Source organism: Chrysemys picta, chromosome 5 (assembly GCF_011386835.1).
Source record: "Chrysemys picta bellii isolate R12L10 chromosome 5, ASM1138683v2, whole genome shotgun sequence".
In the NCBI taxonomy this organism is placed as follows: domain Eukaryota; kingdom Metazoa; phylum Chordata; order Testudines; family Emydidae; genus Chrysemys; species Chrysemys picta.
In genome coordinates this window covers 71,082,578-71,098,770 of record NC_088795.1, presented here as the reverse complement: position 1 = coordinate 71,098,770, position 16,193 = coordinate 71,082,578, and the positions used below count along the sequence as shown (strand labels likewise).

The following is a 16,193-nucleotide window of genomic DNA, read 5'->3' as shown; positions in this document are numbered from 1 at the left end:
CAATTGGTTAGGATCTTACATATAGAAAGAAATTGCATTATGTAGAAGAAAAAAAACAATTTGTGTCCAAAATGAGTTCGTTATAAAACAATGAAAATATCTGGTACTAGGCATACATTTTATTTTATGTTGTCCTAGGGTCTAATTCATAAGAAAGAAAGAAAGAAAGCCATTGGTTGCTTTTCTTCCTCTCTCTTTTTTTCCCCAAACACACAAAGCATAAAATCATATATTCTTAAACAGTTCACAAAGAAAAAAACACTGATTTTTCCTGGAGGGTGTAGGCAGATTTAGGGTGGGGTTTGTCTCCAGATGGCCAGGAGACCATATGGTTCACAGCTGGAGTTTGTGAAGAACCTTACTGCAAGTAGTACAATAAAAATACCATTATTTTGTTTACATTCTCCCTGAGCAGTGACAAAACTACATTACTGGTATATGACTATAACTGCCATATTTTTCTCACGTCTCCAGCCCCAACCCAGTTGCTGCCACAGATTGCCCTTGTTTAAAAAACAGTGACACACACACACAAACACACACTATACAGTATATTGTTTATTTCACACTGAACATTCCCTATATATATATATAGGGACTGTTTAGTGTGAAATCAACATATGGCATATGACGACAACGGCCATATTTTTCTCACGTCTACTGATACCCATACTCTGCATCTAGACATATTTGACGTGGGCTTTATGGTAAGTGAACTGAAGACTAAACAGCAGCAGAAATCTTTATTTATCATTGATTTTCTTAGGCTGTAGAAACTAGAACACCCTTTTGTAGGTTTTATATTCTTTCTAACCATTCTTTTTCTTATTACTATTGGTATCTCATGTAAAGTCTCCTTTCATAGATCCTCCCTCTACAAATGAATTTGATCTGGCTGATGACATTAAGCCCCTCATCGCTATCCCCTGACTTGGTTATAGAAAATAATGATCACTTTGTGCAGGAAAAAAGTGAGAGAAAAGTTGGATTTTGGTTATAACAAACATTTTTACCTATTTCTTTACAAATTTTCCCATGAAATTTTATCCAATTATCTGATTCTACATTACTTAGATGAGCCAATGCAGGATGCAAAGCATCTTGCGTCAATGGATCTCAGAATTACTGGGGAAAGACATTTGTACAGAGCTATAATGGTAGTGTTGTTAAAGTTAATCTGTCTGCAGTTGCTTACTAAATATTAAATTAAACACCATGTGTGTAAGTGCACCCAGAAATAAGTTATTAATGTTTGACCACTGCAGTGTTATTAAAGAAAGAGGGTAAAGGTGAAAGGTACAGGAGACAAAAAGTCAATAGATTAAAAAAAGCAAGAAAGAAGAAAGATGAAAACCTTTTGATTATCCACAGGACTCTTTATAGAAGCATCAAGAGAGCAAGCTTCCTGTAAGGGCAGAAAGAAAATGAAGGCTAGCAGTAAGAAGATCAAGAGGAATCCACTACAATTTCTGGGAGTTCTTTCAGAAGAAAGTACTGCATGTGGTAACATAAACAAACAAATGGCTGAACAGCAACACTGGCAACAGAGCAAAAATGGAAAATGGGTTACTTGGCTTTTTAAACAGACTTTCTGCTACACTTCTGATTTTGGTTTGCACACAACAGTACAGATTACATGCATAAAAGACAAGTTAGTCTCAAGATAACAGAGGATGTATTTTTGCCTTGAGAAACTGAAGGGTCAGGTTAGGATAGGATAAAAAGAAATGAAGCTCAAAGTAGGAAGCAGACATTTGAGAATCCTTTCATCTTATTCAGTGTGGAAAAACTGAGCAATAAGCATGGTATTCTCCACTTGATTGCTTTTGTGTATAACTCACAACTTCTTTAGTCAAATCCATCCTGTCTTGTCTATCCTACCATATGGAGCTCTCTAGTAGAATGTTGTCTGAAACGAGCAATGGAAAGGAAATGATTATTTTACTGTTCAAGTGCAGAGTTATGTAGCACCTGTGTAGTGGGCTCTTCGTCTGGTTCCTGTATATTAAAGACAGTTGCAGCATTGTCAGCACCCAGTAGTCGACGTGCCATCTTCTCCTCATAAGTTAACCTCTGAACAAAAATAAAACAAAAAAAGGGAGTGGGAGGAAAGGAAAGTGGAGAAGGGGAAGGGGAAGTAAAGGAAAGTTATTTTTTCTCTTTTAAAAACCACACAGCAGGTAACTTAAAGAACAGCCAGTGTTCCCATGGGAAAATCTGAGAATCATTCAGTTTAGCAATAAGTTAGCTTCTGTGTCATATTTTCTGTACTGCTCAAATGTATTGCTGAGATGAAAACAGGATCTTTATTTCTTAAAAATCCATCTCCTCTTAAGTTATTACTCTTATTTGTGTCATCAACATAATTTCCACAGAAAGCAATTATACTCCCAAACACAATTATTACCTCAGAGGAGAAACAAGCAGGAACAGCAGGTCTCAAAGCCCAGGCTCCAGCCCAAGTGAGAACATCTACACTGCTATTTTTAGCCCCATAACCTGAATTGACTTAGGCTCTGAGACTCACTGCCATAGGTCTTTCTTTTTCCAGTGTAGACATTCCCCAAGAAACCTAAGATCCATTGATTATCAATGAGATTTCAATGACTTCTATATCACTTAGACGCTTTTGAAAATTTTGCCCTTCATTTACAAAATGGGGATGATAATCTACAGCATATAAATAACCTTCATTATTTAAAATTAATCACAAGAAAGATGTCAGTAGCTGATTCTTAGACTACTAAGGTTTCAAAGACACTTAAAACAATCCCTTAACTGAAAAATTCACACAAGGTTTGGGAAAGTTGGTGTGTCTGAACAACAGGTGAACTTTCTCAAAAGTAAATTAGAGACTAATTTTATTTATGTCTTACAATGCATAGAGAAATAATTGGCTCAAAACCTTGTAGATGTGCACATGGCTAATCTGTAACCACATGCTTCCTATCAGCATTTCTTCCAATTGTTTGTTACACCCACTTGTTTTGTCTTGTCTTAAAATTAGATTGTAAGGTTTTTGAGGCAGGGTCTATGCTTAGTGCAATGGCCCTAATCCTGATGGAGCCTCTGGACACTATTGTAATACAAATAATAAATTATCTGAGAAACTATGCCCAATCCCCCCGTTACATGTTAGGTTTAAATACCGGCTGGCCATTGTTCAAAAGTTCTTCCTTGAAACGAAGTTTTCTTTCCAGGTCTTGTATGACAGCATCTTTTGTCCCTTGAATCTCTTCGTCAGATGCTATCCTAGCAGTTCTGCCTGTTTTCTTTGGAAATCCCCTGCAACACAATACAAGAAAGTAACATTTTTTATTAAACCATTAAGATTTTAAAATATCTGGGTAAAATCCTGCCCTTTCTGAAGTCAATGAGTTTTTGACATTGACTTCAGTAGGGTCAGGATCTCACCTACCCTGTCCAAACTCATGAAATTTAAGCTGTGAACCCGATATTCTAATTTTTTTTAAACTATATTCTTTGTGTTGTTACCACAGTTATCAATAATAATGCAGAAGCTTAGTTGAAGTCATACAATTGTTCTTCTAACTCACTTTGTTGTGATCTGAGGGTCAGTTCTATGGCAAAAGTTTAAATGTTTGTTTTTGATTTTTTTCTCAAGCATTAGTTCAAATAGGAGTTGAAATGGTGCTGAAGTGGGTGCCAACATAACACATACACAAAATAGCAAGCAAAGTTAGCAATGACAATACAACAAACATGATAACAGCGCCTGTAAAGAAGGCATGACTAGTTGAGCAAGAGTGAAAGGGAAAGGGGGGTGTGCACTGTACATACTGTTGCCCCTTTTCGACCTGAATGGGTGGTCAAATTTCAGGGCCCTGGGGACATTCCAGTTGGAAGTACAAATTGATAGAGTCTGGTATTTTTTTTGATGCAACTTTGTTTATTTACAAAGAGGTATCAAGTTCTGCTTCTCCAAATGCAGGAGGGAGAAACCAAAAACAAAAGGAGCAGGTTCTTAGTTTACAGTCCCGAGCCTCGTTTTGTCTTTGATCTCTAACTTTTTCTCAGGCCATTCCTCTGGGTCAGAGAGAATGGGTAGTAAAACAAGATAAAGAGCTTGCACATTTCAGCACCTGTAGGGTTGGCAGAGTAAAGATATGTATTTAACAGGACATATTGGGGCCCTGCTGAAAGAGGGCCGGGTTGAAGGTTTTCAGAAGTTTGAGTTTTACTTAACTGAGCATTCTGCAAGGTGGTGACATACCACCAAGCAACTTTAACTCTGTGTTAATGTAGAGTTTTGCCACTGAATTGCCTAGGAAAAGATACGTTATTGGTAGAAGTTAGTAGTCATTTAGGTAGCTGTTCATATCATGTCCCACAATTTGCATACTGAAACAGCCAGCACTGCCTCCCATAGGCTGAGCACCACCAGCCCAGCTTAAGTGATCTCCCCAAGCTATGGCTCTGACCCATTCACTGTGTTCCCCCCTACAATTTAGCTCGCCCCCCCACACACACACACTGCAAGCAGAGGCTAGTAAAGTACAGATTTTCTCAAAAACCACCAATCCAAGGCTTGCCTACCACCTGTTTCCATTTCCCACCCCTTCTGCAGCTGCAACCCCTCTCCCTTTCCCGGTCCCTACCTCCCCTCAGAAGTCCTCTAGCTCCTCCCCATAACAAAAATGTTGGTCAGACTGCCTGCTGACTATTCTACTGTGTTCACAGTAAGCCTCCCCATAAATTAAAAATATGTGACAACAGAGAACTCATGTATCAAGCAACAAGAGTTATTCAATCTTTATTGTACAGGTGTACAAAGTTTGGATTAGATACATCAATGGTTGGGTGTTCATGGGGGCAAAGGCATTAAACTACCCTGGCAAATATAAAATAGCTGCATAGAAATGCTCTCATGTTTTTTTTCTTTACTGGTGCATATGCACTGTAATCCTTCCAGACTGCACATCTGCGCAAGCAAAGAAGAGAACATCCTTAAATACCAGGCTCAATTTAATCGCCCAAAGATTTAGTGGATGCCATGCACTGCCTTGGGTAAAACATGACAGATTGAGCCCATTTTGACTCACACCACATCAATGGTTTGACCCCTTGCTCTGCAAAAAAGAAATTTAAAAACTTTTTGGAAAATGTTTTGGAGGATCGTATGTCTCTTTAACCCCGGTTTATATGATCCCAAATTAGGATCACTAACTATATCCCCTACTCTCCTGAGGCACACCAAATATCAAAGGAATCTGACTAAGCATGTTGATTTTAAAGGACTTAGGGTATGTCTAGACTGCAAGTAAAAGCCCATGGCTTGCCCATGCCAACTGACTCAAGCTCACAGGGCTCAAGCTAAGGGTCTGTTTAGCTGCAGTATAAATGTTTGGGCTTTGGCTGGAGCCCAGGCTCTAGGACCTTGCAAGGTGGGAAAGTCCCAGAACTCAGGTGGCAGGCAGTATGAGCCTGAACGTCTACACCAGTTCTGGGCACCGCATTTTAAAAAAGATGTGGAGAAATTGGAAAGGGTCCAGAGAAGAGCAACAAGAATGATTAAAGGTCTTGAGAACATGACCTATGAAGGAAGGCTGAAAGAATTGGGTTTGTTTAGTTTGGAAAAGAGAAGACTGAGAGGGGACATGATAGCAGTTTTCAGGTATTTAAAAGGGTGTCATAAGGAGGAGGGAGAAAACTTGTTCACCTTAGCCTCTAAGGATAGAACCAGAAGCAATGGGTTTAAACTGCAGCAAGGGAGGTCTAGGTTGGACATTAGGAAAAAGTTCCTAACTGTCAGGGTGGTTAAACACTGGAATAAATTGCCTAGGGAGGTTGTGGAATCTCCATCTCTGGAGATATTTAAGAGTAGGTTAGATAAATGTCTATCAGGGATGGTCTAGACGGTATTTGGTCCTGCCATGCGGGCAGGGGACGGGACTCGATGACCTCTCGAGGTCCCTTCCAGTCCTAGAATCTATGAATCTATGAAAACCACAATTAAACAGCCCCTTATTGTGAGCCCAAGTCAGGTGGCATAGGCCCCGGGTGTCTATTTGCAGTATAGACCCCTTAGAAAGGTCAACATTTAAGGAAAGTTGTGATGCAATCTTAACTAGAGTGGTGTAGCCTCAGCACTATAATTAACCCATGTTACTGTTTGTGAATACATAGTGTGTAACAAAGTTTTCTCTTCCTTGCATAGCTGGAAAATGACATGGCAATACTGTTTCTGAAAGACTAGTCAGCCCCAGAGCCTGCTTTACACTGGGAAACTGAACCAGCACTGAAAGCACTTTTCAACAGTGTGGCCTCCTGATGGGAAAACAACTGTTTAAATGCTGGTATACAAAGAACAAAGCTGTTCTCCATACCATTGCAGAAAGCATGATCACACTTTCAGAAAGTCTCAGTCCCACTATCTGGAGTGATTGAAAATGGTTTTGTCTAGTCTGCACTAGCATCAAAACCATTGTCAGTATTTGTACAAGGGATTCACTACTGAAAATAATGGTTAAATTTTCTAGTGTAGACAAGGATATACTTATTCAGTTCAAGCAGTGGGGAACTGAACACTTCAGTCAGCCTCTGCATTTTTAAAACAGTAGCACACCAGGGTTCCCTTCTACAGCCTGATAAAGTAGCAAAATGCCACTGTAACCTCTGATACTGGCTCAGTGCTGGATTTTCAACACCCCAGTTTTTGAGGGTTTTCGGATCTCTGATTTTGGTGTAGCCCATTATAAAGAGAAACGCTTTGCAAAATACGTAACTGGATCCAGGTCAGATTCCAAACATCCACACACTTTGGGGTGTTTAGACCTGGGGTTTTGGTCCGGACCCATTTTTATTTAAAAGTGAAACTTTTCTCCTATTGTGAAAATGTTAATGGGATGATAGCACAAACCAGGAGAGCATGATTTTTTTCTGTTGCCAGGAACATTTAAAATTAATTGGAATTTAGGATTCATAGATGATAAAGATGGAAAAAGATTCCAATTGTGTTAAAGCATCTCAGTCCATCTTCCTGTCAATACATAACTAACTTGTCAACTGCTGGTGCTGGATCTTTTAAAATTAATAATAAAATGGAGATACCAAATATCAGGTAGTTACCTGAAAATATTTCTATCAACTGCAGTCATGTTTCCAGGATAGGGGCAGGAGGTCATTCCTTATATATAGTCTTGAACTATAATTTTAGTGTTTATTAAGCTGATATAGTAGAAATGAACTGTCAGAAACCAATACGAAAACAAGTGAATTGATGCAGAAGACTATAATTGGACTCTTTCTGCTTGAAACATTTTATATTCTGTTACTGAAAGTAAATTAATAGAGTGGGGAAATGGATAGGTTACTGTTTAAAAAACTAACAATTTCCACATACAGGCTATTTTGAGAAGCAAGTCACAAGTGACTAATATACAACAATACATTAAGAAACAAAGCTTTCATATCACATGCTACAATTTCATATTTTAAATCACTAAATTCAAGAAGCAGCTTAGCAAAATATATCTAGGTCCCAATCATCCCACGCACTAACTGGCACACAGATGTCCAAAAAGGTATAACCTATAATAAGCCCAAGAAAGTTATGCAAGTTTCATGAAAAGAGGGGTGTTATGCTGCCACTGTGCCAGCACTATTTCAGTTTTGCACAGCACATGGGAGCTTGCATGGAAGGACTGTGGTCACCCAAGGCTTAGGCTTGGTGAGGTCAAGGCAAGATAACATGTAACCGCCACCTTTCATTTAAGATAGTGGTAAGAAATACTATAGCACTTCTATAAAACAATAGCAGCCCCACCCAAAAGACAGGCACACTTCCCAGAACAAACTCATACATTTCACTGCCCAAAAACAAAGGCACATGTGAGACCGCTCAGGAATTTGAACTATACGGGAGAGAGGGTTGGTTGAGTATTGGTTTTAATAGAGATGTGCATGTCAGAGAGAATGAGAGAGAGAGAGAGAGAGAGAGAAGCAGAAAGAAAAACACCACAGAAACAGACAGAGGCCCTGCGTACACTACAGCTATGGCACTGCAGGAACTTTACCTCCGTAAGCAATGGTAGCTAGATCGATTAGGTTGACATAGCTGTGGTGCTGAGGGATGTGGATTTTTCACACCCCTGAGCACTGTCGCTATGTTGACCTAACTGTTAAGATTGGACCAGGATACAGAGAAGGAGCAGAAAGTCAGTGACAACCTGAACAAGCACTCAGAGCATAGCCCTGAAAAAAATCTTACAGAGAGCTTTTGGGACAAGGCTGATTGAAAAGGGGTTGGAGCTGCGAGCAAAGAAGCTATCTCCTATTGGATTCCTCCAGTGTTCAGAGAAACAGGCCCCTGTACATTCTTTGTAAACAAACAGAATTGCATCACAGATACCCATCTCACTCATCAATTTCTACTCCTAACAGAAACAAACCTCCCGAGCTTTGGCCACACGCTTGAGTCAAGGGGGGGTAATGATATGTTTATCAACAAAATTTATGTAGATTTACAAAACATGAATCAAACAATGGAGGTAGCTACTTCAGGCAACCTGCCTTTGACATATAACTATAAAAAATTTATACAGCTAGCAGCCCTCAAAATCCTTAGCAAATAGATATGTCTTGTAACAACTCTGGACTGTTTTGGACTGGGGCTGGAGAGAGCTGTGACCCCTCATGGAGATGATCTATTCCTATTCCAAAGAGGATGGAGCTCGGCTGTTCTCAGTGGTGGCAGATGACAGATCAAGGAGCAACGGTTTCAAGTTGCCGTGGGGGAGGTCTAGGTTGGATATTAGGAAACAGTATTTCACTAGGATGGTGGTGAAGCACTGGAATGGGTTACCTAGGGAGGCGGTGGAGGCCCGGCTTGACAAAGTCCTGGCTGGGATGATTTAGTTGGGGTTGGTCCTGCTTTGAGCAGGGGTTGGACTAGATGACCTCCTGAGGTCTCTTCCAACCCTGATCTTCTATGATTCTATCCCCCTTTCTTAAATCACACTTAGGTACACCAAAAAAAAGTTACCTTTTCAAACATACATTTTTTGACATGAGCTTCAATATGGCGACAAGAAAATGGAGATAAATAGAAAGACATTGGGTGTGTATGGTCATAAGGGTGGTCATGCTATTATATAGCAAAGACAGAAGAGAAACAACACTGCAGGGACCTGAAAAGTGGGCCCTTAGGGAACGGGAGAGATTCAGGAGACAAAGCTTTGGCCCCATCAGGGATTACATATGCCATTGCCACAATCTCGTTCACTGTTGGATTTACAATTTACCCTCCAAGGCATGGCCCATGTAATGAGCAACACCAGTTCCCTTCATGGTTGTTGCAATCAGTTCAGACCACCACCTCAAGTGATTACCATTCTACTGCTTTGGTTGTCACCCAAACCATCTATTCACTGACTTTTGCAGTGGTTTCACCATCCCTATGCACTTATCTGGACACACTGTGTCCTGAGAATTTTCTTCTTGTTCGTGGCTGCTCCCATGCCTATGTTTAGCCTATTCTAGGGAACAATAGACAAAATGCTGCTAATTTATTTGTGGATTTGAATGTGAATTTTTTGTCTAATGTGATTTTCAGTGCACAGTGGGAGGATTAAAGCTGTAGGACACAATAAGAAAAGGCAGACTTAAAATATAGGTGCAAATAACTGTCAGCACAAAACTGTGGCTGAAAATTTTATGCTGTCTTTCAAAATCAGGCCAAAATTTCCATTGACTTCAAAGGGAGCTTCAAAGGAACTCAGCACCTCCAAACCCCCCTCTTATTTAGGGGCCCAGATCTGGATTTAGATGCATAACTTCAAGCATATAAATTTGAATTCTTTTGGCCAGAGAGGGCACAGGGAAACTGCCCATAGACACGCCACATATTTTACTTTTAATTATTTCACATGCAGAAACTTTTGACAGCAGAGAATTTTGGAACCTTGGCTCAATTCCAGCCTGTTTTGAATACTCACTGTAACATTTATTTAGAAAGCAGGCCAAACCAGCAACACTTTTCATGCTTTGATTACAGTGTGCGCATTGGATGAGATTCTTTCCACTCCTCCTTCTCACCGTTCTGACAGAGTAAACAAGGGCAACAGGCTGGTGGTTGTTACAGTCCCAAGGATGTGTTCTTTTTTGCCGTCAATGTTGCTCAGTTTCACAGAAATCTAAATGAACATTAATTTGATTCTCCTTTTATAACCAAAGCCTTACAAAAGTCTGTTCTGGCTCCAGCACACAGAAAATTCCTATCCATGTAAAGTATTTTCAATTACTTTAAAATGAGGAATTATGGTAAGCATGGGTCACAAGCTTTGACTGCACATAAAGAACAAATGTTTTTAGTTTGGTCCTGTCATACATACTATGAGGTTTTAAAACTCCAAAATTCAGCTCCTCTCAGTAGTGCTAATTAAATGCACTTGGATTAATAAAGGACTGCCTACGGCAGAGTCTTGACTCAGGGATGATACCCTCAAAATAAAACAAAGGTAACAAAGTTCACCTACTTCCCCCAGGAAAGTATCTTAACAAGAAAAAGGCAAGAGAGTGATTAAAAATCAACCTTACCCATAGATCAGCTAGGATGAAACCAGGTATGTACAATACATATTTCCCAGCATGTTTGATCCTTTTTTCAGAGATTCAACAACAAAGAGGGAGCCACTCACCTAAAAACTGGGTTCATATCACCCAAGACTGTCATTTCTGCAAGGCATGCAATTAAAATGCATTTTCACCCAATAAAAACCACAACCATCTTTCTTTAGTTTCAGATCAAGCCCACTCCACTTGTGCAAGTTACCAACTTATTTAGGTTTTCATATTGTCATTCATCACCACAAGTAGCTGAGGACCCAATCAGTAAAGATATTTAGGCACCTAACTTCCATTGATTTCAATGGGAAGGAGACTAAATAGCTTTGAAGATCTAGGCCTGAGTGCCTCCTGGCTCCTATAATTGAGATTATGTCATATCCATTGTGAAACATTTTTCCAAAGATGGGCAGGCACATTTGATTTCAGTTTAAAAAAAATCCAGCCCTTTCTGAAATTCTGGTAATCTAGGCAAAATAAATCTTAACGCACGCCCCCCACCCATACAATTATTGTAAAGGTTGTGTTTGGAACGGATAGTCATGAAAATGAAGAGATTAATATAGCATTGACTGGAGCCAAAGGTAGAGAAGGAGGACACACGCGAATTTCCCTACTCAACACAGCCCATGGATCTTAGTCTGAAACACTCTAGTTATTGCAGTCCTGGGTCTCTCTTGAGCAGTGACTGACAAACGTGCCAAATACATGTGATGTGAACAAACATCCACTAGGGACTGAGAGGAGGCCAAACTCAGTCCTATTTGTGATTTATCCAAAATCAACCTTGATCTCCAATTGTTGAAAGGCTAGTGCACTAAGCACCCCTGCCACCAACACACCATAACTTGTTTTTATATATAAAATCAATTAATATCTGAATAAAAAGAAAAGAAGCTTCTCTGACTGATTTACAGACATTTATGTGACATCCCTTCATAAGTCTGAAGTAAAGTTCTGTGCTTTGGCCAACAGGGACAACATGTATAGGATACTAGCCAGGTTGGTAGGCCAAAAAGCTACAAAACAAGGTAAATAAATCAGTACACACTCTCTCTCTCCAACAGAGTGCATGTTCATCACCAGTTTGTTTTGATTACACTGACAGTAAGTCACTGGTCATTTTTAAATGTTTTGCATATGCATCTTCAGCAATCATTTGGAAAAAGAAATGGATAAAAAGCATCTGGAAAATAAAGCCGTCCAGATGCAACCACGGTCAAGATGCAGGAGGTCAGGATTTTGGCTACTGCACCAACCTCGAGTATCTTTCCCCTTGATGTAAAATTCTTGCTCTGTACTTTACTTAGCCTTGAGTAACTCATAAGTAAAGTAACTCTCACACTGAGAATAATGGATGTTTTAGTTCACCAGCAATTAAAAACAAAACAACAAAAAAACAAAAATAAGAAAACACAAACCAACACTACATTTCATTTGGGTCAAACCGAAAATGAGATTTTTTGGAATTCTCAGAGTATCAAAAAGTAAAAAAGTTTAATTTTGGGTTGAATGAAACATTTTGTTCAACCCAAAACAAAACATTTTATTTCAACTTTGACCATTTTTTAAAGGTCAAATCCAGACAAGATTTTTTTTTTGGTTCAATAAAATTGAAGGAAATTTCAAAAAATTATCTCAAACCAAAATCTCAAAATGGTTTGACATTTTTGGATTTTTTTTTCTTTATGTGAACAATTTGGCAAAACCAACACAAATTCACAAAACATTTCAGTGTAACTGAGCCTGCATTTTTTGCCACAAAAGTTTGCCAAAAATATTTGGTTTATATTTGTGCCTTGGGCACAGCTTGGCATTCAAAGTTCAAATGCATCTGTAAGGACGGGTGATTAGAACCTAGATCTGCAGAACCTGTGACAGCTGACAGTCCCACAGTGATGCCAAGAAACAATGCAGAGGCACAGCCAGCGAGCACTGTGGAAAATAAGCGCCGTAGGAAGTACCACCCAAAATGACCCAGAATGACAGTACCCTACGGCCCTCTGATTGGCCAACCACTGTATTTAACCCTGGAGAGTGCCCCAGGAGGTTGCCTGGACAACAAAACAGACTTTGGGCCTGATGCAACCCCAGACCGGTCTTTGACCCCAGCCTGATCCTGACTCTTGCCTCCTGATTTTAGCCTGGTATTATCTCTGATCTCCAGTCTCCAACCCTGGCTTGACTTTGACCCAGCTCTTGCTTACTGAACCTGGTCTATAGCAATCTCTCTGACCCCTGCTCAAAGACTACTGTCCCTGATGTGTGGACCCCAGTCCAGCTCTGACCACTAGGACAGACCACCTATGTCACAGTCCCTTACAGTATGGATATATGGTGGTTGTATTTAGTTATTTTCTTTTAAGAAGAATGAAAAGAAGATATTTTCGGTGGTAACTTGTGTGCACATTTCATTAAATTTAAAATTTCCGTTTAAAAAAAAACATATGGATGTTTCATAGGACAATCGAGGAGAATCTGCTCATATCCTTGATAGCCATACAAGACTTAGCTTCCTAGAGAGCTATACGTGGAGCTCAAGATGAAGGACACAGGGAGGACAATAGGGCAGAAAGTTTTTAACAATAGGAAGCTGTGTGGTCTACTGGGAAAGTCATTGGGTGAGGAGTCAGGAGAACTTGGTTCTAATCCTGGTTCTGCCACTGAATTGCTGTGTGACCGTGGGACAATTACTTCACTTCTCCATGATTCTGTTTCCCCTCCCATCCTTTGTCTTGTCTATTCACATTGTAAGACCTTTGGGAAAAGAGCTCTCTCTGTGTTGTGCAGTGCCTAGCCCAATGGGGTCTCAATCTCTGCTGAGGCCTCTAGGTGTTACTGTAAGGCAAAAGAACAATGTGGTTCATTAGTTTAGCAGAATGATAAATTGTCGTTTTCATAAAGGGCTCCCATAGAAGTTCTCTCCCTTGGACCTCTGACAAATCCTATGAGTGCAAACTGGAAAACTAAAAAACAAAAACAGCCAAACCTGACATTTGCTGAAATTCAGTTCATTTCAAAACTTTCACTTCAGATGTATTTTCATGAGCCCCAGAGATAAGTTTGGCAGGGATGAATGAACATTACAGAGATGAGATGAGCTCCCTCAGAGGCAGGGAAATCACCTTAATCTTTATCCTCAATTTGGTGGTGGGATTTTTAAGCAAGGGGCTCTCAGAAGCCCCATCCAACACATGAATGTTTTGGCATAAACCACACTAACTATAAACTCAGTTTGAGCAAACTGTGATAGTCATAATTCACAACACCAGGAAAATAAATGCCAGATTTATATAGGACAGCAATAAATTGTGTTCTAAAGTGGGGGATGTCCTTTGTAATGAGGGACTGAGAGTTATATGGTGACAACACGTACATAGGTGGCTGTCCCTTATGATGCTCACCATCATCACTGACAGATGCAGGGAACCTGGAAGTCAGTAAAACATTTGGCTTATCAGTAGTTACTGAGGCAAAGTTCAATGTACAGAATAAGTCTGGAAGAGCAGATCAGCTGCTTTGGCTCAAGTAAAGGTAAAAACATTGCACTGTTCTCCCTGCATTGTTCCTTATCCCCATAATGCTTTGATTTACAGTTTTGAAGAGCATGGAAACAGCAATTAAAATTAGCATCAGCAACGATGAAAAATACAGTTTGTTAATTTTACAGAAGTGTTCCAAAGTGATGTTTTCTTTTCTCTTTAAAAGGTTTAGTTAAATAGGAACAGCAAGTATGAAGTTAAGTCAACAGTCATGTCCTTTTAAAAACTCCGTGCATCATGATATTCTCCTCTGTTAGTGACCTAAGCAACATTACTGAAGAATGCAACTGCTGGAAGGAAAGAATTAGATATGTCCTACAGTCAAGATCCTTTTAAACTGATATATTCATAACTGAAAATGCATGTTTATTCTACTCTGAAAGGGATGCCATCTGTCATTGTCAGACGACTAATTCCATGCTTTCTTTCTAGTGGTTTACGCTTTGCATTTATAGAATCGGTCTGTGGGTCAAAATTTTGCTGTCAGTGACACCCATCCAAACTTACTGATGTGCATGGGTGCAAATCAGAGAAAAATCTCGGTTTGTATCAAACTTTTGTTGTGATGGCTGATGAAACTTAGGTTCTAGCCTCCATATATTTCTGTCAGAAAACAAAATGGGCACAATTTTGGATTCTGTCACATGTATCGTTCCCCTTGAAGTTAATAGGGTTATCCTCCACATAGCTGAAGGCTGAGCTGGACCAATAAATCTACTAATACGTAGAGTTCTTTAGAATAGGAAAAACAGAGACCCCCCAAGTACAAGGATTGAGCAATAGGATATTGGCCAAATTCCAACTCAGAAATAAACAATATTCAGCCCCCATTATTTCTCTCTGAAATGTTAATTGACTACAGCATTCTTCACTTCCTCTCTAAATGTTACTATATGGTGATAAAAACTACTGTGTTCCATCCCAAATGTGGCTGTATTTGATGGATGGGTAAAGTGATCCCTATGTCCCTTACTAATCTCACTAGGTGAAAGTGTTAGTGACTGTAAAGTGAATTGACCACCCTGGCAGTACTAAGTATTTTATTCAATAGACATTTTTTCTCAGTAAAATTGTGCAAATAAATATTTAATGATGAACTAGTACAAGGTGGTCCAACCAATGGCCTGAGGGAAGGGGAGCCAAGTTGGGAGGAGGGGAAGTGTGGAAGGGGAGCCAGGCTGTGGGTGTGTAGAACAGGGAGAAGAGATGGGACTGTATGAAATGGGGAGTAGAGCTGAGGGAGGGGAGTGTGGAAAGGGCTGGGACTGCATGGAATAGAGAGCAGAACTGGTGGAGTGCTTGGGGCTCCCTCGAGGGCTCTGGGATGGTCAGGCTGATGGTGGGGGGAAATATGAAAACATTATTGTTCAACTGCTGTTGAAAACAATTTGATTTTTGTTACTTCAAGCACTGCCCTTGCTTAATACCTTTGTAAAAAACAAACAAACAATTTCTACCATATGGAATGCCAACATATGGTAGATCATAGAATCATAGAAGTTTAGCTTTGGAAGAGACCTGAGGAAGTCATCTAGTCCAACCCCCTGCTCAAAGCAGGACCAACCCCAACTAAACTGCAGTGTTTCTCACTCAGATTTGTCCCAGGGGTCGACCAGGCCAAGCTTGCCCCCACCAACTTTTTCAGTTCTTCCAATGCCACTGACTGTGCAGGGGAACCAGTACCACATAGCCCCCTGCAACCCAACTCCTCATGGAAAGCCCCAGCATACAAGCTGCAGCCCCCATCCCTGCAGCTGCACCACCTGGGGCTGGAGGCTAGGGAAGTGCTGAGGCCTCCAGTCCCCTCCCCTCCCAGCCCACAGCACCAGGACTCCAGTAGGGGCTCACCTGTTGGGCAGGGATATGGGCACCCCAGGCCATCACTCCCAGTGAGGGCGGCGGGTCCCTGGCCATGGTCTGCCTGCACTATTGTCCCAGGCATTGTCAGGAGAGGAGGTGGCAACTGCTGGGTCTGTGCAGCCTGAGAGCTGGTTGGGTGTGGGGGGGAGAGGTTGGATTCCCTGTCCTCTCACCTCATGGCTCCCTGTTCCTGCCTTCCCTATGGTT

At 40.5% G+C, this 16,193-nt stretch overlaps 2 protein-coding genes across 11 annotated transcripts in view; one reads left to right on the top strand and one right to left on the bottom strand.

Annotated features, from left to right (window-relative positions):
• The window catches only part of PALLD (palladin, cytoskeletal associated protein), a 324,448-nt gene that overhangs the window by 35,895 nt on the left and 272,360 nt on the right, over positions 1–16,193 (bottom strand). For 6 of the 8 annotated variants that reach the window (XM_005309734.5, XM_005309738.4, XM_005309733.5 and 3 more), the window contains 3 exons: positions 3,150–3,285; positions 1,972–2,073; positions 1,355–1,405 (listed from right to left, as the gene is read on the bottom strand). In XM_005309734.5, coding sequence (XP_005309791.2) covers positions 1,355–1,405; positions 1,972–2,073; positions 3,150–3,285 — 289 coding nt within the window. The remainder of the gene's footprint in view (positions 1–1,354; positions 1,406–1,971; positions 2,074–3,149; positions 3,286–16,193) is intronic. The other 2 variants (XM_005309735.4, XM_005309736.4) reach the window with 2 other exon arrangements.
• The window catches only part of CBR4 (carbonyl reductase 4), a 110,349-nt gene that overhangs the window by 90,929 nt on the left and 3,227 nt on the right, over positions 1–16,193 (top strand). The gene's annotated exons all lie outside the window — the stretch shown is intronic.